The sequence below is a fragment of the Lissotriton helveticus genome, chromosome 9, assembly GCF_964261635.1.
Source record: "Lissotriton helveticus chromosome 9, aLisHel1.1, whole genome shotgun sequence".
In the NCBI taxonomy this organism is placed as follows: domain Eukaryota; kingdom Metazoa; phylum Chordata; class Amphibia; order Caudata; family Salamandridae; genus Lissotriton; species Lissotriton helveticus.
The window spans coordinates 329,550,239-329,573,212 of NC_136070.1; the positions used below are offsets into that span (position 1 = coordinate 329,550,239).

Consider the following 22,974-nt stretch of genomic DNA (forward strand, 5'->3'; position numbering starts at 1 on the left):
CAAAGAAAGGGGAAGTGTGAGAGAAATGGCCACATTTTACATAAATTATCCCTTAGTTTGTGAATTCCAAGCTGGTGATTGTCAACATACGCTACATTTTTAATATGTTGTCCTGTAGCATCACAAGCACTAATCATATTTTGCAAATTTTAGTGACCGAAAAAAGGTTTTGTTCTCACTTTTACTACTTTTCCTATCTCGACTTCACAGAATATAAACAGTAACACATCACCTTTATGGATTTGCAGGCAGCCAGACTGATGCCTGGATCTCTGTAACCATGAGAAATTTTCTCAAAATGTGTACAGTTTTTGCAGTGTACTGTGGCTTAGGTGTGGGAAAAGTGGTGCTTTTCTCTCCGTTTAATGTAATATCTCAATATTCACTTTTTTAATAATCCTTGTTAGAAAGTAGGTTCTCTTATCTTCATACATCCTTCTAGAATATTTTTATTTTGAACCGCAGGTGTTTTTTTTTTTTTTTAAAGCAAATCAGAAGGGAGTGCATCTCTATATTTCAATAAGTTTTTTTTTTTTAAACATATCTTTTAATTGGAAAATAAAACAGTCATGCGGTGACATTTGACATTTCTGATCGCAATGTGAAGACACAGGCACACATTGATAAATGTCCGAAGTTGTAGAAATCTGGCAACAATCAATAGCATTCTCAAAAACACACAATGCAGCGGCGGAAGCAAGGTCCTCCTCATTACATAATTCCATAAGTAACATCCACAATAGGCTTACATAATTCCCACCAATATGCATTCCACTTTCCCCATTATTTGGTCCATTTCGATGGATAGCCGCTTCCCACGTAAACCACCGTCTCAGGCTGCATACACCAGGCCATGTCTTTCTTCCAGTCCCTCAAACTCTGGCTTAAATCAGACCTTCACATGCATGATATTTTCTGCTTAACCACCCTTAATCCCAGTGTGAGCCAAAGTTGGTCCATACGGATTAAGTCGATCTGTGCCCATACATTTAGGAGGCACCATTTGGATGATAGTCCCAAATCCACCCTGCAAACACCATTAGACAGCCGAGCACCCACCTCCAGTGTTGCTGGAGCACCTTGCAGCTCCCTATCGTGTGGGAAAACATGCCCTCCTGTCTGCACGTCCTGGGACACATTGTGCTGTTAAATTTACCCATTTTAATCAGTGTAGTACAGGCATAATAACTAGACCGCATGGTTTTTGAGTTTTTGCCTTTTGAGACCCCATCCAGTTAAGTCTTACCTGCTTTCAGCTTTTGTCAAAATGGCCTTGAAATATAACTCCAGTACCCCCCTTTTTAAAATATGGCCTACTGCTGTACAGCTCGGGTAAGAAGATTCATGCTGACTACATGCATAAACCTGTGCATCATGAACGAGTAAGACTGTTGTCTAGCTCAGCATCATATCTACTCGCAAGTAGGGCTGTCACAAATGGGACCAAGAATATGGGCTATGCAGGTGTTTTAATTCATTTGGAAATGAAAAAAAAAAAGCTCTTTTTGACTAAAGTATAAATCTGTAGAACTTAATTATATTTAGACCTTTGCTGAAAACTAACTTCTCAAAATTTATTTTTGAATTGATTTAACATACAAAACTAATTTGCCGTCACTTTTCTTATGATTTAAAGGATTCTGAGTGGAAATAAGCTATTCATTTGACAATATGCTCCTTAAAGTACTTCGCCTTTTATATTTCCTTGAGCCATTCCTAAAAAGAATCCAGTGCTTGATGTAGGTCTCATTCGAATAGCCAGGTCTTGAGCCCCTTCCTGAAGCCGAGCAATGATGGCGAGGTACGGAGGGTATTCCAGGTTTTGGCGACTAAAAGAGAGAAGGAACAGCCTCCGGCGCTGCATCGGCTTATGCGAGGGATCTGCACGAGGTGTGCGGAGTAGCGGTTCCTGGGTGTACGGTGGAAGTTCAGATAGTAATTCAAGTAGGTGGATCCTTGGTCATGGATGACTTTGTAGGTGTGAGTCAGGAGCTTGAAATGTCATCTCTTCTGGACCGGGAGTCAGAGGGCGGGTGGTGATGTAGCACCTCTGGATTTGGGCAGAGAAGCCCAACATATAGAACCCTCTTCCTGTTCATTTTAATTCCTGCACAGAAGCAGAGATTTTGATAAAAGAGAGGAACTACAGAGGACTGTCAGCTAATGAAACCTGGTTTAGAGCTGTGGTACCCACTTTGGACTTTATAGGTTCTGTTGGACTCTGCCTCCAGGGACATTACCACTTGCCTTCCAACTGGGAGGCGAGGGTGGACTTGCTGGGGATCCTGAAGAAGAGCATTTCCAGAGACTGTTGTAGACTGCCCTTTGCTGAATATGAATAGAAGATATACCGCTGACTCCTACTGGATACACAGCCACCCTGCAAGCGCCCACGATGCCTTGGTGCCTGATTAGTGCAGGCAGGCAGTGTATCCTGTCTTGGGGGATGCAGGGATGCTGCTTCTGAGTGACTTCAAGCCAGGAGGATACCAAGAGCTGGGGTTGGAGGTTAGATCTCTGAAGCTCTTCTTTAGCGGTGAAAGAGCAGTCTAAAATTTGAAACAAAACAGTGGAAATGACTGAATTTTAGAGATCTGAAGGCCATTTTTGGACACTCTTGAAGGCTATAGCATGTTGCCGAGGGCACATCAAACCAAACCCTGTTCAAAAAGGCCCATCAGATCTAGAGATATTGCCATTTAAACTTACAGCTCTTGTGTGACACTTTGTCTTCACCTCCACGGGGGCCCAATTGCCTGGGCACACCAGTGGCCGCAAGGGAATTCCTAGTGGGATTTAATGTCCACCCCAAGTGAGCCTGTGAGGTGTGGGTCTCGCCAAGTAACCAGTCAGGAGGAAGCGTTGTCATGCTTTAATCAGCAGCAACCTCTTTGAGGAAGGGGCGGCTCTGTGGCAACTCTCAAGCCCTCAGGCTCCCAGCTGTTTGTCCGTTGGGCCTATGCCAATGGCCACCCCAACTGCGAACTGCATCCCCATGTTCTTCTCCTGCTTTTTTGCACAAAAGGGGAATAGAGTTGAGACTGCCATTGCCCCCTCCAACAGCAAGTAAGTGCTGTGCTGGCAGGAAAGGAAACCTCACGCTTGGGGCAGTTTGTGCAGGTGCGCGGGTGCCTTTGGTAAGAGAGGTGTCCACACCACCTACATTCAGCTTGCGGTACTGTAAATCTTTAATTCAAGGAAATCAGCAAACAAAAAGGAAAAGACGAGACACCGCTGCATCAAAGGTGATGCTGCAGGATGCAAAGTCACACCTCATAGTGCCTTGTGGTACTTATTTGGATTTTTGTTGTGGTGCTTCAGGAGGAGCACGGGCTCCACAATATGTTCTACTGGATCTTGTGGGGGGGGGAGGGTTAGTGAGCCTCACAGGAGTTATACACTGAATATCAAAATTCTAGTCGTAAGTCTCCTTGGATTGAGGAAGAGTGACCCTAAAAGAGGTCTTGGTCCCCCTCAAGCACTTCTGTAATTGGGGTTTTGCACAGAGACTATGCAGTGTATGGTCCTCTGTAGTTGCTAGGCAGCTTTGCTCAGTGTAGAAAGGAGGCTCTGAGTTATAGTTGCAGAAATGGTACATTGACGATACAAGTTAAACTGGTGCATATTTTCAAGAACACCAAAATTGTTGTCTCCTCTCTAAAATGTTTTTGTTGTAGAATAGCTTATGCTCTATTGTTCAAATATATGGTGACACCCTGAAAAAATTCAGTAGTCCTGACTTTTTAATGTTTCTCCCCTCATATTTGTGTTTAGACCATATGATGGGGAGGGTAGTTATTTTCTTGAGGTTACGGGTTGTTGGTTTGTAAAACATTGGCAGTACCTTTGGCATAAGGGGGCCCAGTGTACATTGAAGCAGATATTTGACCTATGTCACCATTCACTATTGTGCACTCCCTTTGGGTTGTGTGGCTCTTTAGAAGATATCCCCATAAGCATTTCCACCTTCCAGTTTGTCTATAGCTTTATTCATTTGTGCGTAGTAGTCCGTTCTGAGACTCTAACCCATTGCACCTCCCTTGCGTAAGCCTTGGACTGCTCTGCCTCACTAGCCTTAGAGTCAAGTACTAAAGGGGATATGGGTTCCTAGTTTCGGCCGCTCACAGTACAGGGGCTCCAAGGCCTCAGAAGCGAAAGACAACCGCCATCCTTCCTTAGTTACAATTACGTCTTAGTACCTTTTCTTACTGATTGGCCTGTGACCCTCCAACCTGGATTTCCCACAGTCCTCCTTTCAATAGGTAGTGTTATGTTTGCTCATTGACCACCCCATCAGCCTTTCTATGACTCGGAATGTTTCTTGGGGATTCAGCAGGTTTTGCACGGCTCTGTAAGTATATTATCACTGTGTGTGTTCGCTCTCAATGTCAAACATTCTTTGTGTTTTCTCACATAATCATTGCCATTTTGTGATTTAAATTAAGGTCTGTACACTTTTGTGATTCTATCATTTTGAATCGAATAAAGTTTATGAATCGAATCGATTGATGTAGGAGCAACTTGCAGCGACCCAAAGTTAATTTCCTTTGGTTCTCGAGCCTCTTTACTGTTGCTTTCAGAATCCAATTGTTAACTGTTCACCAAAAAGTCCCTCCCGTTTACTCCTGCAAAATGTGCAGTATTGACATTGTGCACTGAATCTCACTTTATCTGGCCTACTGTGCCTCCCAGGGATAAGTGGCATTTTACCTCTTTACTTCTACCAATGTATTGCGCCACAAGTATAAACAAGCAGTTCATGGTTTAGCCCTCAGTAAATGTGTCTAGTCAAGTAAACCCAGAGGGATCTTATCCTCCTTTTTGAACAGACATTACATCAAATTTTGCATGTCATTCAATTGAAGAATAGAAGTATTGAATGCTAAGTCCGGGCTAGTGCTCTTTTTGTAAGTATGCTGTTACTTCTTAAAACTTTACTTGAATGGTAGACCTTCAATTTCGTAATACAAAAAGAATAACTGTGGGTCTACAAAAGAAAGGGTATCTATGTGTCAAAGATGACTGTGTCTGCTCTAAGTGTATTAGTAGAGCACACAACAGGATATCGCACTTAATGGGAAGATATCCATCAGTTACTCTTCCTTTGCCGCACTGTTCATCATTTGAACCAGTTCCCAAAGTGGAGAATCTTTGTTGTTGCCACCTCACTAGATGTAAATGATAGTAACTAGTACTATAAGGCAAGGGGCACAAAGGACTGATGTTAGTAACTGAAAGCAGTGCATGAGAAAAAGGTGAAAAATGAAAAGTGCAGTATTAAAATTGGAGAGTGAGGGGGGGGACGTTCCTATTGTTCGTATTTGACTATAACTCTTGATTGGACTCTGGCCCTGTGATGTAAATTGTATCAAAATGTCTGGTGGTTTCTCCTGACTGTGGGGTGCCACGTTTATTGCTCTGCCTCAATTCAATCAATAAAAACCTGTTGTGAAAAAAAAAAAATTGGAGAGTGAGCGCAAAAAACTTTATTCTGGTGCCTTTCACTTCCAATATTAAAACCAATTCAGTGCAAAATGGTCAGTAGGTTCAACAAATAACTACCGACCCGATGTAATGGTCGACATGTTTCTGTGGATATTTACAGATCCAAAGGGTATCTACCGCTTCTTCAGGACCTATGTATTTTGCTACTGCTTACAAACAAAATACGTGAATACAGATATCACCTGCATACTCCTGGTAGTCCTCCTGTTTGTTCGGGGGATGTCGCAGTATGCGAGTCATCAAGACAGAGACAACATAGATAAAAAGACAACATAGATGAAAAGACAAAAATAGAATAACAGTACTATGATTAGTATAAGTCATCTATTAGTTATGAGTTTCATGCAACGTTCATGGCTCATTAAATGTGGGTACACTACACCTTTTCCCCACCATATCCTCTCGCTCACCTTAGTTTCAAGAGGAACGTGCTTCTCCTCACCTGGCAACAGCTCAGGAAGATAGTGCACCGCTCTATAATATAGAAGAAATGTGTATATATAGAAACGTAAATAAAATACTTCGCGAGGGCTAGACAGGAAACATACTCCAAATCATACTTGGGTTTTCAGATAGATTTATAAACCCGTGGGTCTGTCCATAAAGTGTTCTCATAGTTAAAACCTTTCATACTCCGTCATCATTCTGAGTCAGTGTGTTATAAGAGAAGCTATATCACTCTCTTAATCACATCATGTATCATATGGTGTTATAAATGAAGTTATTCATGAAAGAAACGGGGCTACACCATTTTCTCTTATCTCTCTACTCTGTTTATCTCTTCAACGAGTGTTGTTTGTTACTGTTTGTTTAATACTAATGTGAAGTGCCCACCATACGTTCACATTCTGGATAAATTCGTATGTTTATTTTGTTCATCCTCGTTAATCAGCTGACAAAACCGCGGTAGACATGCCTTCTGTGTTGCACACTATTATTGTGTGGGAGCTGATATTGGAGCCCCTAGACTGATGTCTATCGATAGCGAGGTCACAGAACTAGATCACTCTATGTATTATTAAGCTTTGGTCTCTAAGAAATCCTTAGCGATGTTGTCTTTATGTGCAAAAATGCTAATCATCAAACAGACATAATTGTACGGTGTCTGCTTACCTATCCGTCGGTACACCTTGCAGACATCTGTGCTGCGTGGGGAGGTGCCGGGCCCGCATTGGCTGGCGTGTTATGTTTGTAACAAGGTCCCTCATGATTGGTCCGACCCGGCGTCTATTCCGTGCCTCGGCATCATGGGAATTGTGGTTTATAATATTGATTGTCTTGTTTGTATGTGCGTCATCGGAGCGCGCTATTGCAAATAGTTTGGGTAATGTAGTCCTACTCATTTGTAAATGTAAATGTAAATGTATTTCGATTTATATAGCGCACGAATCACACAGGGGTCTCAAGGCGCTTGCTTAGGGAACCCGTCCTGGTATTCCCCTGTGAGATACCCCGGCAGGGAATTCACAAGGTGAAAGCCAGGCATCCCGCCGCGAGGGGCCGTAGTGGAGATTAAGCAAGCTATTGCCCAGAGTCGCAGAGTGTGGCCCCGTGAGTCGAGTAGGCACCGGAGCGAGAATTATCGAGTCCGTGGAATTTTTGAGCCCGAGACCCGCCGAGGCGGGGAATCGAACCCTGGTCCACGGCTGATCTCAGCTTCCGGGTCCGCCGCCTCTAACCACTGAGCCACGCTTCTCCACATTTGTGGCTGTGATGTCTAATTTACAACATACTCATCTAGAGTGTGTCATGAAGGATAGTTTACTCGATTGTCTCATCCCGCATTGGTTGGCGTGTTATGTTTGTAACAAGGTCCCTCATGATTGATCCGACCCGGCGTCTGTTGCGTGCCTAGGCATCATGGGAGTTGTGGTTTATATTATTGCTTGTCTTATTTGTATGTGCGTCATCAAAGCGCGCTATTGCAAATAGTATGGGTAATGTAGTCCTACTCATTTGTGGCTGTGATGTCTAATTTATAACATACTCAGCAAGAGTGTATCGTGAAAGGATAGTTTACTCGATTCTCTCATCTTAAACATTACATAATTATAGTGTATTTCTATTTTAATAATTCTTTGATATAATACAAATATGGGGTGCATTTCGAAAATACGCATCAACCAAACTGATAGAACTATCAGTTATGGGGACTATCTAGTATCTAGGTGAATATTAACTGCCTGTGTTAAAATCTGGCTAGGTCTGAGCATTCATGTCTTGTCTTGTAATCATGAGGGGACAGTTTGCCCAAAGACATATTAATCCTTGTTATTCATGGGTTTGAGAGGATGCTATTATAAAGGAAAGAGACAACAAAACCTCTTTTTCTTGTGGAGATAAGATGGTATAGGGTTTCTCTTTAGCGACTCACTGTTCAGTGGTGTATCTCGCTGGTGAATGGTATGAGTACATGATCTTTAGACTGTAACACTGTCCTGAAATAGTGTTCTGTTATAGTGACATCCAAGGGATATCCTCATTAAGGCCTGCCTTGTCGGTGTTTAGTCTATACACCCACTTCTGTTCTTTTTTGAAGAGGTGTTTGGCTATATCTGTGGTGTGGGCTGGGATGGAGGGTTGCTCCAGTACTGTCCATTGAAAGTCTGTTGGTCTATGTCCCACTTCCAAAAAATGGTTTGTGAGTCGGGTAGCTTGTTTCCTGCACTGAATGGTGCTTTTGTGTTCAGAGATCCGGATTTTGATCTTCCGGGTTGTCATCCCGACATATCTTAGGGAGCAGGGACAGGTGGTTAAATAAATCAAGTTACTGCTGTTGCAGTTTGTGAAGCGTCTCTGTTCCCATGCTCTGTTGGTTCCTATGTCGATGTTAGTAGATTTTTTCGTCTGCGGGCATGCTGCACAATTCCCACAGGGATGGTGTCCTGTCACTGCTGGCATGTCCCAAAGTGTACCCACTTGGTGGAAATCTTCAGAGCGAGGTCTTGTGTGTACCAACTGGTCTCTGATGCTTGTGCCTCTCTTGAAAGCAAAAAGAGGTTGTTCCAGTGTATCTGGACCAGTATTCAAAATCTTCCAGTGTCTTTTAATAATGCGTTGGATAGCATTGGATCTAGTACTGAAGGTGTTGACACATGTCAGCCGTTCATTCTGTTCCTTAGGATGAGCAGGTTCCAGTAGCGCTTCCCGATTGTTGTTCGAGGCCCTCTTTTTCGACATGCGGACAATTTTCTTTGGATATTCTCTTTCTAATAGTTGGTTTTCCAGGTCCATGGCATGCTTCCTAAAGCTCTCTTTCGTTGAGCAGTTGCGTTGTACACGCAGGAATTGCCCAAAAGGCAGGTTATCCCGAAGTGATTTAGGATGACAAATACCATATTGTAAGAGTGAGTTCCGGGACATGGGCTTTCTGTAAAGCTCGGATTTTAATGCTTCCGGAGCTGCAGTTATTAGAAGGTCAAGGAATGCCAACGAATATTGGTTGTGTTCTATAGTAAACCGCAAGAAATTGTTGCGGTTATTCAGCCATTCGTGAAAAAGCATCAGGTCCTGTTCACTGCCCCGCCATACCACCAAGATGTCATCAATGTACCTTTTCCAAACCCGTACAGATGTTAAGTACGGGTTCGTCGTTGCATTTAGTACGTGATCTTGCTCGAATTTATGCATGCAAAGATTCGCCAGGCTTGGCGCAAAAATGCTGCCCATGCTGGTGCCTGACGTTTGTAGGTAGCATCTCTCTTCGAATTGAAAAAAGTTCTCTTTCATGGCTATTGACGCTAGTTCCATTATTAAGGAGACTGGTGTTATGGAGTTCAAATCACGTGCACCTAAAAGTTCTTCAATCACCTCCAGGGTTTCATCCTGGGGGATGGAGGTGTATAGTGACTCCACGTCAAATGACACAAGTAGATCCAATGAGGTATCGAAGTCAATCTCTGGTAGTAATCTCAACAAGTCTTTGGTGTCTTGTAAGTATGTTGGCATCAAACGCACCATGGGTCTCAGGAACGTGTCTACAAAGGTGGAGAGTGGTTCTAGTAAAGAACCAATGCCCGAAATTATGGGGCGGCCCGGGGACGGTCGCTGGGCTTTGTGTATCTTTGGAAGTATGTAAAAATATGGCATTACCGGATGCGTTGTACGTAGGAAAACGGATTCATTTGTAGTTATCCATCCCTCGGAGAGCGCTTCTTCCACCAGGTGGGCAATCTTTGTAGTCAATCTTGGTGTAGGATCTTCTGTCAGGGGTCGATAAGACCTGATATCACCAAGCTGACGCAAACATTCGTTCCTGTAGGTAGTGGTGTCCAACAGGGCTGTTGCTCCCCCTTTGTCTGTGGGTTTTATTGTAACTGAGGAGTCTTTTGTCAGTTCTTGTAATGCTTTTTGTTCAGCTTTAGTCATGTTAACAAAGGTTCTCTGTGTTTGTTTGAACAGAATTTTTATGTCCTGTTGGACAGCTTCTTCAAACGTGGTCACTTTTGCTGGAACAGTGGCTGATAGAGGAGTAAAAGTAGAAGGATTCTTCAGTCCTGTGTTCTGTTCAATCATCCCTCGCTCTTCGTTCTTTGAGAAGAAGAAATGGAGTCGTATTTTCCGAAAAAACTTTGAGATTTCAGTCTGCGTTTGGAAAGCATCTCCTGAGGTCGTAGCCTCAAAACCTAAGCCTCGATTTAAGCAATTTCTCCTCAGTAGGTGTCAATATCCTGGAGCTCAGATTAACTATGAGCCCGTCTCTGTGCTCGATCCCGCTTGGTCCTGGGGTATCTTCTTCCCGTTCCGTAGGCCCATCGGTTGTGGGGGCAGGTTCCACTGTACTTAGCCTTGCGGCGCCCGCCGTCTGCCGCGTGGTCTTCCCTGGCCAAACCCTAAAAGAGGAGGCATATTTTGGCCTGGTTGAAAAGGAGGCGGGCCATATTGTCCCATCTGTTGAGAAAAAGGGAATTGGCCTGGGAGCCAGGGATTGGGAGTACACCAGGGATTGAATTGTCCTTGGTTTTGGTTGTAGCCCCTCCTCTGTCTTCGGTTCCCCCTCCCTCTGTTGTAATTCATAGTAGACCCCTGGTTGGAGGAATCCGAATCACTAGATCGATCTTCTGATGTGGAGGTACCGTAAGTGGAACCACCTTTCTTACCGTTTCTATTGAACGGTGTGGGAACATACGTGGCACTCGTATATGGATAAATGGTTTCTTTAGAGAATCTAGCCAGATCCTTTTTGCATTTTTTCAGTTTTGTGAACAAGATCAAATCCTTGAATTCTTTATTGGTCTTGTTACTTTCCTCTTGTTGTTTGCTGAAGAGTTTTGTTGAGATTGTAGTCTTTATCTGGCCCTCGAGCGTCTGAATCTCTATCAGGATCTTATCCGCTGCTTTCTTTGCCGTTTTAATAATTAAGACAAGCCAATCGCGCGTGCATTTCCATGCGATTAGATACCAATCTCTTATAAAATCGTTGTCATCTAGGAAGAGTCTCGAAGCGTTGTTCACTATTAAGCCGGTAGGGGCGCCATCGCCTCTCAAATATTCCGCCATAGTAATCCCTTAGGCATGAGCCCCAAGATACTAGGGAGGAGTGTTGGTCCAAGATACTGACATTGAAAAAAAGCCATTCACGCATATGTATCCATGGTATTACTATGGCGGAATATTTGAGAGGCGATGACGCCCCTACCGGCTTAATAGTGAACAACGCTCCGAGACTCTTTCTAGATGACAACGATTTTATAAGAGATTGGTATCTAATCGCATGGAAATGCACGTGCGATTGTCTTGTCTTAATTATTAAAACGGCAAAGAAAGCAGCGGATAAGATCCTGATAGAGATTCAGACGCTCGAGGGCCAGATAAAGACTACAATCTCGACAAAACTCTTCAGCAAACAACAAGAGGAAAATAACAAGACCAATAAAGAATTCAAAGATTCTATCTTTTTCACAAAACTGGAAAAATGCAAAAAGGATCTGGCTAAATTCTCTAAAGAAACCATTTATCCATATACGAGTGCCAAGTATGTTCCCACACCGTTCAGTAGTAAAGGTGGTTCCACTTACGGTACCTCCACATCAGAAGATCTATCTAGTGATTCGGATTCCTCCAACCAGGGGTCTACTATGAATTACAACAGAGGGAGGGGGAACTGAAGACAGAGGAGGGGCTACAACCAAAACCAAGGACAATTCAATCCCTGGTGGACTCCCAATCCCTGGCTCCCAGGCCAATTCCCTTTTTCTCAACAGATGGGACAATATGGCCCGCCTCCTTTTCAACCAGGCCAGAATATGCCTCCTTTTTTAGGGTTTGGCCAGGGAAGACCACGCGGCAGACGGCGGGCACCGCAAGGCCAAGTACAGTGGAACCTGCCCTCACAACTGATGGGCCTACGGAACGGGAAGAAGATACCCCAGGACCAAGCGGGATCGAGCACAGAGACGGGCTCATAGTCAATCTGAGCTCCAGGATATTGACACCTACTGAAGAGAAATTGCTTAATTGAGGCTTAGGTTTTGTGGCTACGACCTCAGGAGATGCTTTCCAAACGCAGACTGAAATCTCAAAGTTTTTTCGGAAAATACGACTCCATTTCTTCTTCTCAAAGAACGAAGAGCGAGGGATGATTGAACAGAACACAGGACTGAAGAATCCTTCTACTTTTGCAGGAAGAGTGGCCGATAGAGGAGTAAAAGTGACCACGTTTGAAGAAGCTGTCCAACATGACATAAAAATTCTGTTCAAACAAACACAGAGAACCTTTGTTAACATGACTAAAGCTGAACAAAAAGCATTGCAAGAACTGACAAAAGACTCCTCAGTTACAATAAAACCCACAGACAAAGGGGGGAGCAACAGTCCTGTTTGACACCACTACCTACAGGAACGAATGTTTGCGTCAGCTTGGTGATATGAGGTCTTATTGACCCCTGACAGAAGATCCTACACCAAGATTGACTACAAAGATTGCCCACCTGGTGGAAGAAGCGCTCTCCGAGGGATGGATAACTACAAATGAATCCGTTTTCCTACGTACAACGCATCCGGTAATGCCATATTTTTACATACTTCCAAAGATACACAAAGCCCAGCGACCGCCCCCGGGCCGCCCCATAATTTCGGGCATTGGTTCTGTACTAGAACCACTCTCCTCCTTTGTAGACACGTTCCTGGGACCCATGGTGCGTTTGATGCCAACATACTTACAAGACACCAAAGACTTGTTGAGATTACTACCAGAGATTGACTTCGATACCTCATTGGATCTACTTGTGTCATTTGACGTGGAGTCACTATACACCTCCATCCCCCAGGATGAAACCCTGGAGGTGATTGAAGAACTTTTAGGTGCACGTGATTTGAACTCCATAACACTAGTCTCCTTAATAATGGAACTAGCGTCAATAGCCATGAAAGAGTACTTTTTTCAATTCGAAGAGAGATGCTACCTACAAACGTCAGGCACCAGCATGGGCAGCATTTTTGCGCCAAGCCTGGCAAACCTTTACATGCATAAATTCGAGCAAGATCACGTACTAAATGCAACGAACCCGTACTTAACATCTGTACGGGTTTGGAAAAGGTACATTGATGACATCTTGGTGGTATGGCGGGGCAGTGAACAGGACCTGATGCTTTTTCACGAATGGCTGAATAACCGCAACAATTTCTTGCGGTTTACTATAGAACACAACCAATATTCGTTGGCATTCCTTGACCTTCTAATAACTGCAGCTCCGGAAGGATTAAAATCCGAGCTTTACAGAAAGCCTATGTCCCGGAACTCACTCTTACAATATGGTAGTTGTCATCCTAAATCACTTCGGGATAACCTGCCTTTTGGGCAATTCCTGCGTGTACAACGCAACTGCTCAACGCAAGAGAGCTTTAGGAAGCATGCCATGGACCTTGAAAACCAACTATTAGAAAGAGAATATCCAAAGAAACTTGTCCGCATGTCGAAAAAGAGGGCCTCGAACAACAATCGGGAAGCGCTACTGGAACCTGCTCATCCTAAGGAACAGAATGAACGGCTGACATGTGTCAACACCTTCAGTACTAGATCCAATGCTATCCAACGCATTATTAAAAGACACTGGAAGATTTTGAATACTGGTCCAGATACACTGGAACAACCTCTTTTTGCTTTCAAGAGAGGCACAAGCATTAGAGACCAGTTGGTACACACAAGACCTCGCTCTGAAGATTTCCACCAAGTGGGTACACTTTGGGACATGCCAGCAGTGACAGGACACCATCCCTGTGGGAATTGTGCAGCATGCCCGGAGACGAAAAAATCTACTAACATCGACATAGGAACCAACAGAGCATGGGAACAGAGACGCTTCACAAACTGCAACAGCAGTAACTTGATTTATTTAATCACCTGTCCCTGCTCCCTAAGATATGTCGGGATGACAACCCGGAAGATCAAAATCCGGATCTCTGAACACAAAAGCACCATTCGGTGCAGGAAACAAGCTACCCGACTCACAAACCATTTTTTGGAAGTGGGACATAGACCAACAGACTTTCAATGGACCGTACTGGAGCAACCCTCCATCCCAGCCCACACCACAGATATAGCCAAACACCTCTTCAAAAAAGAACAGAAGTGGGTGTATAGACTAAACACCGACAAGGCAGGCCTGAATGAGGATATCCCTTGGATGTCACTATAAGAGAACACTATTTCAGGACAGTGTTACAGTCTAAAGATCATGTACTCCTACCATTCACCAGCGAGATACACCACTGAGCAGTGAGTCGCTAAAGAGAAACCCTATACCATCTTATCTCCACAAGAAAAAGAGGTTTTGTCGTCTCTTTCCTTTATAATAGCATCCTCTCAAACCCGTGAATAACAAGGATTAATATGTCTTTGGGCAAACTGTCCGCTCATGATTACAAGACAAGACATGAATGCTCAGACCTAGCCAGATTTTAACACAGGCATTAAGATCCACCTAGATACTAGATAGTCCCCATAACTGATAGTTCTATCAGTTTGGTTGATGGGTATTTTCGAAATGCACCCCATATTTGTATTATATCAAAGAATTATTAAAATAGAAATACACTATCATTATGTAATGTTTAAGATGAGAGAATCGAGTAAACTATCCTTTCACGATACACTCTTGCTGAGTATGTTATAAATTAGACATCACAGGCACAAATGAGTAGGACTACATTGCCCATACTATTTGCAATAGCACGCTTCGATGACGCACATACAAATAAGACAAGCAATAATATAAACCACAACTCCCATGATGCCTAGGCACGCAACAGACGCCGGGTCGGATCAATCATGATGGACCTTGTTACAAACATAACACGCCAACCAATGCGGGATGAGACAATCGAGTAAACTATCCTTCACGACACACTCTAGATGAGTATGTTGTAAATTAGACATCACAGCCACAAATGAGTAGGACTACATTACCCAAACTATTTGCAATAGCGCGCTCCGATGACGCACATACAAACAAGACAATCAATATTATAAACCACAATTCCCATGATGCCGAGGCACGGAATAGACGCCGGGTCGGACCAATCATGAGGGACCTTGTTACAAACATAACACGTCAGCCAATGCTGGCCCGGCACCTCCCCACGCAGCACAGATGTCTGCAAGGTGTACCGACGGATAGGTAAGCAGACGCCGTACAATTATGTCTGTTTGATGATTAGCATTTTTGCACATAAAGAAACATCGCTAAGGATTTCTAAGAGACCAAAGCTTAATAATACATAGTGATCGAGTTCTGTGACCTCACTATCGATAGACATCAGTCTAGGGGCTCCAATATCAGCTCCCACACAATAATAGTGAGCAACACAGAAGGTATGTCTACCTCGGTTTTGTCAGCTGATTAACGAGGATGAACAAAATAAACCTACGAATTTATCCAGAATGTGAAGGTATGGTGGGCACTTCACATTAGTATTTAACAAACAGTAACAAACAACACTCGTTGAAGAGATAAACAGAGTAGAGAGATAAGAGAAAATGGTGTAGCCCGGTTTCTTTCATGAATAACTTCATTTATAACACCATATGATACATGATGTGATTAAGAGAGTGATATAGCTTCTCTTATAACACACTGACTCAGAATGATGACGGAGTATGAAAGGTTTTAACTATGAGAACACTTTATGGACAGACCTACGGGTTTATAAATCTATCTGTAAACCCAAGTATGATTTGGAGTATGTTTCCTGTCTAGCCCTCGCGAAGTATTTTATTTACGTTTCTATATATACACATTTCTTCTATATTATAGGTGCACTATCTTCCTGAGCTGTTGCCAGGTGAGGAGAAGCACGTTCCTCTTGAAACAAAGGTGAGCGAGAGGATATGGTGGGGAAAAGGTGTAGTGTACCCACATTTAATGATCCATGAACGTTGCACGAAACTCATAACTAATAGATGACTTATACTAATCATAGTACTGTTATTCTATTTTTGTCTTTTCATCTATGTTGTCTTTTTATCTATGTTGTCTCTGTCTTGATGACTCGCATACTGCGACATCCCCATAACAAACAGGAGGACTACCAGGAGTATGCAGGTGATATCTGTATTCACGTATTTTGTTTGTAAGCAGTAGCAAAATACATAAGTCCTGAAGAAGCGGTAGATACCCTTTGGATCTGTAAATATCCGCAGAAACATGTCGACCATTACATCGGGTCGGTAGTTATTTGTTGAACCTACTGACCATTTTGCACTGAATTGGTTTTAATATTGGAAGTGAACGGCACCAGAATAAAGTTTTTTGCGCTCACTCTCCAATTTTAATACTGCACTTTTCATTTTTCACATTTTTCTCATGCACTGCTTTCAGTTACTAACATCAGTCCTTTGTGCCCCTTGCCTTATAGTACTAGTTACTATCATTTACATCTAGTGAGGTGGCAATAACAAAGATTCTCCACTTTGGGAACTGGTTCAAATGATGAACAGGGCGGCAAAGGAAGAGTAACTGATGGATATCTTCCCATTAAGTGTGATATCCTGTTGTGTGCTCTACTAATACACTTGGAGCAGACACATAGTCATCTTTGACACATAGATTCCCTTTCTTTTGTATACCCACAGTTATTCTTTTTGTATTACGGATTATATGTAGGGGGTAGTAACTGTGTGGTCGGTAAATATTCCCTAGGACCCTCCACCCACCTGTTGGTTATTGTTAGACCTTCAATTTCACCTGAAGCTAACTTTCAAAAGGCATCTATCTCTAATGGGGCAAAAGCGTAAAGCATGTTTTCAAATCTCAATGAAGGCTAGGAATTGAAAGATGCAATAGTGTCAATCATCTCTGAAAACATTTCGTTTGACTGTATGCAAACATTTTTCTTTGTTGATCTTGCCCCATGCGCAGGCAGCTTGGAGTTTAAAAACACAAGCCCTAACCGAGATGGTTTATGTGGATGAGGTGGATGTAGATCAGGAGGGAATAGCGGAGATGATGCTTGATGAAAACGCGATTGCCCAGGTGGCACGTAAGTAATTGATTCTAGAATTTGTTTTTACGACTAATGACAATATAATAAAATCCTTGTCATTTTGGAGATGTGTATGTAACTAAACGTTTTCTTTTTGTACATTGCTTTTTTCTTCATTATCCATATCTTAACAACATTCTCAAATTTGGTCTTTATAAAAGATGTGTGTAAATGTGAGGGATCGTATTTAGTTGATGAGAACCATTTATAAATGACCAGAAATGCTACACCATATACTAAAGTTAGAAGTAAAGAGAAGATATGTAATGATACTGGGATGTAGAAAGAGAGAGAGCTTGAGCAGTAACGAGCGATGAAATATAGACCAAGGAAGATGCAGACACAGGTTGGTGAGAAAGGTCATGAGGAAAGATGACATCATGAAGTAGCGTTACAGATTTTAACAGTGGCGGCTGGTGACATTTGAAAGTAGTGTGGCGTACCGCGGCGAGCAAGCCCGGTCGGCATAAGGAGGGTCCCCCCCCAAGAAAATTTTTAAAAAAGAGTGGGCAAATGGTGCATTTTCAAGCAGATTTGAGAAAGCAAGAAGGTTAAAAAAGCAGTGTGAAAGTACAGTTATTACATTAATAAAGAGATGTCAATATCATAACATAGGTAGTTGCTTATTCAGTATAGTCACAGAACTTTATAACAGACTTCGAGATAATGCGGAGTACCATTCATATATAGCACATTTGACATCAAAATACTTTTTTTTTTTTTTAAAGCATTCATCTTATCTGTTTGAGCTCGTAAAATAAGTAAAGCAGTGGCAGCTGGTAATTTTTCAAAAGTGTAAAAAAGTTAGCCCCAAGTGAGCCCAACCAATAGAAGTCAAGATCAGGGGGAGGGGGTTCTTCCTCTGACAAGTTTTTGAAAGAAAAAAAGGGCAAATAGTGCATTTTAGGCAAATTTAGAAAAAAAATGAAAAATCACTGGAGGCAATGCTCAGGCGCTGCTGCATTGCACCTGGCTGTAGAGGCACTGGTGTACTGCGGTGGGCACTGGAGGCAATGTTCAGGCACTGTTACACAGCAATGGGCACTACAGACATGGCTCTACTATCTACTTCTGTGAGAACAAACATTCACCTCACGCACAACCCTACAACAGAGCAAATTTACACCGAGCCCGAAACTAACATTCGACACAGCAGAGGAGTTAGTTAGTCTATACAGATGGGTGCCACCCTGGACACAATATCTCTCTCTGCCAGCGCAAAACATGTTCCGTCATACAGAGCACACAGGGAGAGAACTCCTGACATAGGCACAACACAGTTCAAGCATGCCATTAGATCACTCGCTACCGCCATTTGCCTGACATACACAAACTTCACCTAGACAATGGGCAGTCATGGCCGGCATTACGGGCGGGTGGAGGGGGGGTTGAAAATGGGGTTGTCATGCCGCGGAGGGGGTGTGGGGGACGGGAGGGTTTAAGGGAAAAATAAAAAGAAAAGAAAAACTTACCTTACAGAGACTCCCAGTCCCGACTCCCGCCGTCCTGCATTTTAAATTCCTCTGGGCTCGTCATCAGGAAGGCTGCAGGCAGCCTCCCTCCCCTCCACTGCAGCATTGTTATTGGTGAGGCTGCTGCCCCACCTGGGTCATTTTCTCTGCTTATAGAGAACCAGGAGAATGGGCGGTGTTGGTCGAGGCCGCCCAGTCAGTCAGTATGAACAACAGTGGACAAGCCACTCCCCCTCGAGCAGGACCGCCCACCCCCAACCAGGAACTACTGCTTTCTCGCCGTGCGAGAAGGCCGAAATAAATGGTAGTTATTACCATTTATGTTTCTGCCTTCTCGCACAGCGAGTAAGCAGGGGTCGGCGCCCAAACGCCCATATAAAGGAGCCGCCACTGGATTTAAATGTATGGGTCCCTGCAGCAGCAGCAGAAGTAGCTCTGCAGTCTATCTCCCTGTCTTTTTGTGGGAAGTGCATGTCTATGAGATGCTGATGCAGCCTTATCTCACAGATGAAGATTGCACAACCTTTTTAGGTCTCGCCTAGCGTTGCAGCACGCATGCGCTACTCGCTCTGCAAGACCTATTGTGGTAGAGGAGATTTCAGAAGGGCACTTGAAGCCACGCCCATCATTTTCATTGGCTGGCGTCATTGTTTATGCTAAATGGTGGGCTCCGGTTGAAAATCAGGCTTCTTTGTTACCGCCCTGTTTCCTTTTGGGATGGCCCATCCGGACTGGATCGTTTGCTTAACGGCTGTTGTGAGGGTATTTCTTATCTAAAGGAGTCGTGTAGTGACGGATCATATTTCTGAAGTTAGTCTGTGAGCTTTACTTTCTTTAATGAGTTTTTCCCACTTCAGGCACGCACAACACGCATGGCATGCTTTCCCTTTCCTAGGTTTACTATGTTCCTGGGAGCAATGCCGCCAACACTGCTTTAGGTGAAATAATGGAGGGCAGCAGCAGACATTAGCAGCGGCAGAGCGGGCTGGAAGTTGGAGCCCCGAGGCAGGGACGGCCCATGGGTGCACAGGGAGCGGCAGAGCTGCAGCAGCCAGGCCAGCTTTTGGGTTCCACTGCTTAGCCTGACTTTTTCTACACTGCCATATTAGGCGCGCTGTGCCTCGCGGCAGCTTCTTTCTTGCTGCCCCGCTGGTGATTCGGAACTGCTCCCCCGATGGCGGCAGTAGCCCCGGCTCCCCGGCAAATGAGTGAAGACCTTGTAGTTGTTTGCATCTGTGAAAGCTATATTTGTTAAGAGTGGTGTCTGCTTTTTATCTGTTCCCCCTCGCTCCTGTTTTGTTTTCCCCATCCCTTTGTTCACGCCCCCTCCCGTTCTCTGTGTTTTCTATCCTCCCCACTCCTGTTGTCCGTGCCCCCCCCTGCTGTCCATGCCTTTTCCTTCCCCCCCGCTGTCCGTGCCTTATCCATTAATTTATTTATTAGTGTTTTGTGTAGTATCGACAGGTTGCCTTTCTAGGCGCTTCAGTACACTTAGATAGCCTGCAACGATTGATGAAAAGCTAGGTACGTAACTCGATGTTGCTTGCGAAGCAGTGACTCATTTCTGTGTGTGTGTATTTATTTATTCATTGGTATTCTGTGTAGTGCCAACATGTTGCACCCATACACTCTATAGCGTTTCAAATGGGGGAAGAAAGTGCCAGGCTCGTGCTAATCTTTATGGTAAAGAGCCCGGTTTATTTATTTGTATTCCCCGATCCCTTTAGGCACGCCCCCTCCCGTTGTCCGTGTTTTCCATCCTCCCCCCTCCCGCTGTCTGTATTTTCCCTCCCCCCCGCTGTCCATCCCCCCCCCCCCCCCCCCCCCCCATTTTGCGTAGCACCGACAGGCTGCCTTTCTAGGCGCTTCAGTACGATTAGCCTGCAACAATTGATAAAAAAAGCTAGGTACGTAACGCGATCTTGCTTGCGAAGCAGAGGCGCATTTCTTTAGTTGTGTGTGTGTATTTATTTATTCATTGGTATTCTGTGTAGTGCTGACATGTTGCGCCCATACACTCTTGCGTTATGAATGGGGGGAAGAAAGCGCCAGGCTCGTTCTAATCTTTTTGGTAAACAAACCGGTTTGTTTAATTGTATTTATTGGATCTTGATATAGCTCCTTTACACCACATAGGGAGCCGCTGTCCATGCCTTTTCCCTCTTCCCCGTCCCCTGTTTTGCGTAGCACTGACAGGCTGCCTTTCTAGGCGCTTCAGTACGCTTAGAATGCACAATTGATAAAAAGCTAGGTATGTAACGCAATCTTGCTTGCGAAGCAGAAACACGTTTCTTTAGTTGTGTGCGTGTGTATTTAGTTATTCATTAGTATTTTGTGTAGTGCCGACATGTTGCGCCCATACACTGCTTTATTGAATTGTATTTATTGGAGCTCGATATAGCTCCTTTACACCACTTAGGGAGCCTGGAGACGGCAAGGGGTAAAATACGCATTTTAAATTTCTTCAGGGGTAACTTTTCAAATATGTGTAGCGCCTGCATTTTTCCTTTCAGATACTTCAGTGCGCCTCATTTTCGTGGAGAAGACAGAGTTGTGCGTAGTGCATTGGCTTTAGCTGGGCAGTCCTTTATTATTTACCAGTCCATTGCATAGCGCCATGTCACCTTTCAGACAACTTACAGCGCCTTGCGATTCTGAAGTGAGAAAAGGTTGAGCTAGGCACGCTGCAGTATTTTCCAGCAGGACACACATTTATTATCAATTCCTTGCACCACGCACTTAGATGCCCTGTCCTGAAGGAGAAGGGGGGCGGGGCTGGATGGCTGAGGGGTGGTAGAGCACGCAGAGCAGAAGAGAAGTCACTTTACCGACAGGGGGATCTATCTGGAGAGTTTCTTTAAACACGTCTTCATTGTAGCATTAGACGTGCCACGTTGTAAGCTCCCGTGCCCGCCGGCTGATAAGGCGCACACTGGCATGTAGTGGAAAATTTGAAGATTGTCCTCCCAGGACAGACACTGCACCAGGGCTCCTTGCACACGATCATTCGTCGCTTCACTCATGCACATACAGGCTGAGCACTACTGTAAGTTCCATGCCCACCATCTGGCACACCGGATGTTTCCATTTGCTCGTGAAGGCAGCCTTCCCAGGACACACACCAGGGATCAGAGCACATGATCACATTCCCCTTCACACATACAAGGACACATGGACTGAGCTGCACCAGTGGTCTTGCAATGCAGTAGGTCTTGCATTTGCGAGACTTTTAGCTACTGGCATTGTAAATTACAAACCTTTTATCTATGTGTTGGTTTTGAAAAAAGATAAATAAAAAGCATTGTGATTTACAATGCCAATAGCTTAAAATGTTGCAAATGCGAGACCTATTGCATTGCAAATGCTTGTTGTAATGTGTCATCAGTTTCATTTTCCCATCTGTTTTGTTAGTCACATGCTCTCCATTCAGGGGTTTAAGGAGTATGGAACCTGAATGCACACCCGCAGTTTGCTTAGTGGTTGGTGTTTCAGCAAGGCATGTGAATTAGGAGGTAGCGTTCTTTCAGTGTATGCGCTTCAGGTTTGTATGATTTGGAGAGATGGAGTCGATGTACCATTCATTTTGCACCAAGCCCATTGACTGAACGCCAGCTTGACCTCATTATACTGAGTGACTGGATCAGGTGAGTTTGAATTTGCAGGAGTTATTGCAGGGTCAGGGGCGGCTCCTCCGCTAGGGTGGAGGAGAGTCGCCCCACTGCTTTCTCGCAAAGCCAAAACATAAAATGGTAATAACTTTTGGTTATTACCATTTTATGTTTCATTCCGCATTGCGGGTGGGTGGGCGAAGCTGCCCAGGCAGGGCAGGAGTGGTTTACCCACTCCTGAGTATGTATGCTGGTGTGGTCGGCCCTCTCGGGCTGCACAAACCAGTCATGCGCATTCTGCACTGAAACATGCAATCCCCTACAGCCCCTGGCTGGGCGGCGACCCGACCAATCCCAACGCTCCACTGGAGCATTGTGATTGGCTTAGGGGAGGGAGACTGCCTGCCTGCTTCCTGTTCCTGCCAGAGGCAGGAGCAGTTAAGACGCAGAACCCCGACCGGCAGAAAGGTAGGTTTTAATTTTTTTATTTTTTATTATTGAACCCCTCTCTCCTCGCGACTACTCCCCTGCCCCGTCCCATCCCATGTCTGACCCGCCCTGCGCCTGCCCCCCACCCTGCGCCTGCCCCCCACCCTGCGCCTGCCCCCCACCCTGCGCCTGCCACCCCCCTTCCTTGAGCCAGGCCGGCCGCGACTGTGCAGGATTGGTAATTCTGGCGGGACAAGGAGGAGCTGATGCACTCTGCATGTTTCCTTCTCTTCCCCATTCTGACCTGACCGCAGCCAGTCTTAGTGCTCTGTTTTTCCAGTGCTTTCTGGCTTAAATAATGCAAGCACTTGTTGGCGGTGTTTACATTTTAGTTAGGTGAAATTATCAATTTAAATATATAGCGCTTTCAGGGGGCAGGGATCCTTTACGGATATCCTGAACACTTTGTCTAGGCTGGA

At 44.4% G+C, this 22,974-nt stretch overlaps 2 protein-coding genes across 2 annotated transcripts in view; one reads left to right on the top strand and one right to left on the bottom strand.

The window, feature by feature from the left end:
• Nucleotides 1-22,974, top strand: part of TTC8 (tetratricopeptide repeat domain 8) — a 340,270-nt gene that overhangs the window by 39,506 nt on the left and 277,790 nt on the right. The window contains exon 2 of the mRNA XM_078660024.1: nt 16,863-16,983. Coding sequence (XP_078516150.1) covers nt 16,863-16,983 — 121 coding nt within the window. The remainder of the gene's footprint in view (nt 1-16,862; nt 16,984-22,974) is intronic.
• Nucleotides 5,565-16,583, bottom strand: LOC144782740 (uncharacterized). The gene is made up of 3 exons (XM_078662053.1): nt 16,462-16,583; nt 7,458-10,747; nt 5,565-6,843 (listed from the first exon to the last, which is right to left on the bottom strand). Exon 2 carries the CDS (start codon nt 10,018-10,020, stop codon nt 7,960-7,962), a length of 2,061 nt encoding a protein of 686 aa, XP_078518179.1. The 5' UTR covers nt 10,021-10,747; nt 16,462-16,583; the 3' UTR covers nt 5,565-6,843; nt 7,458-7,959.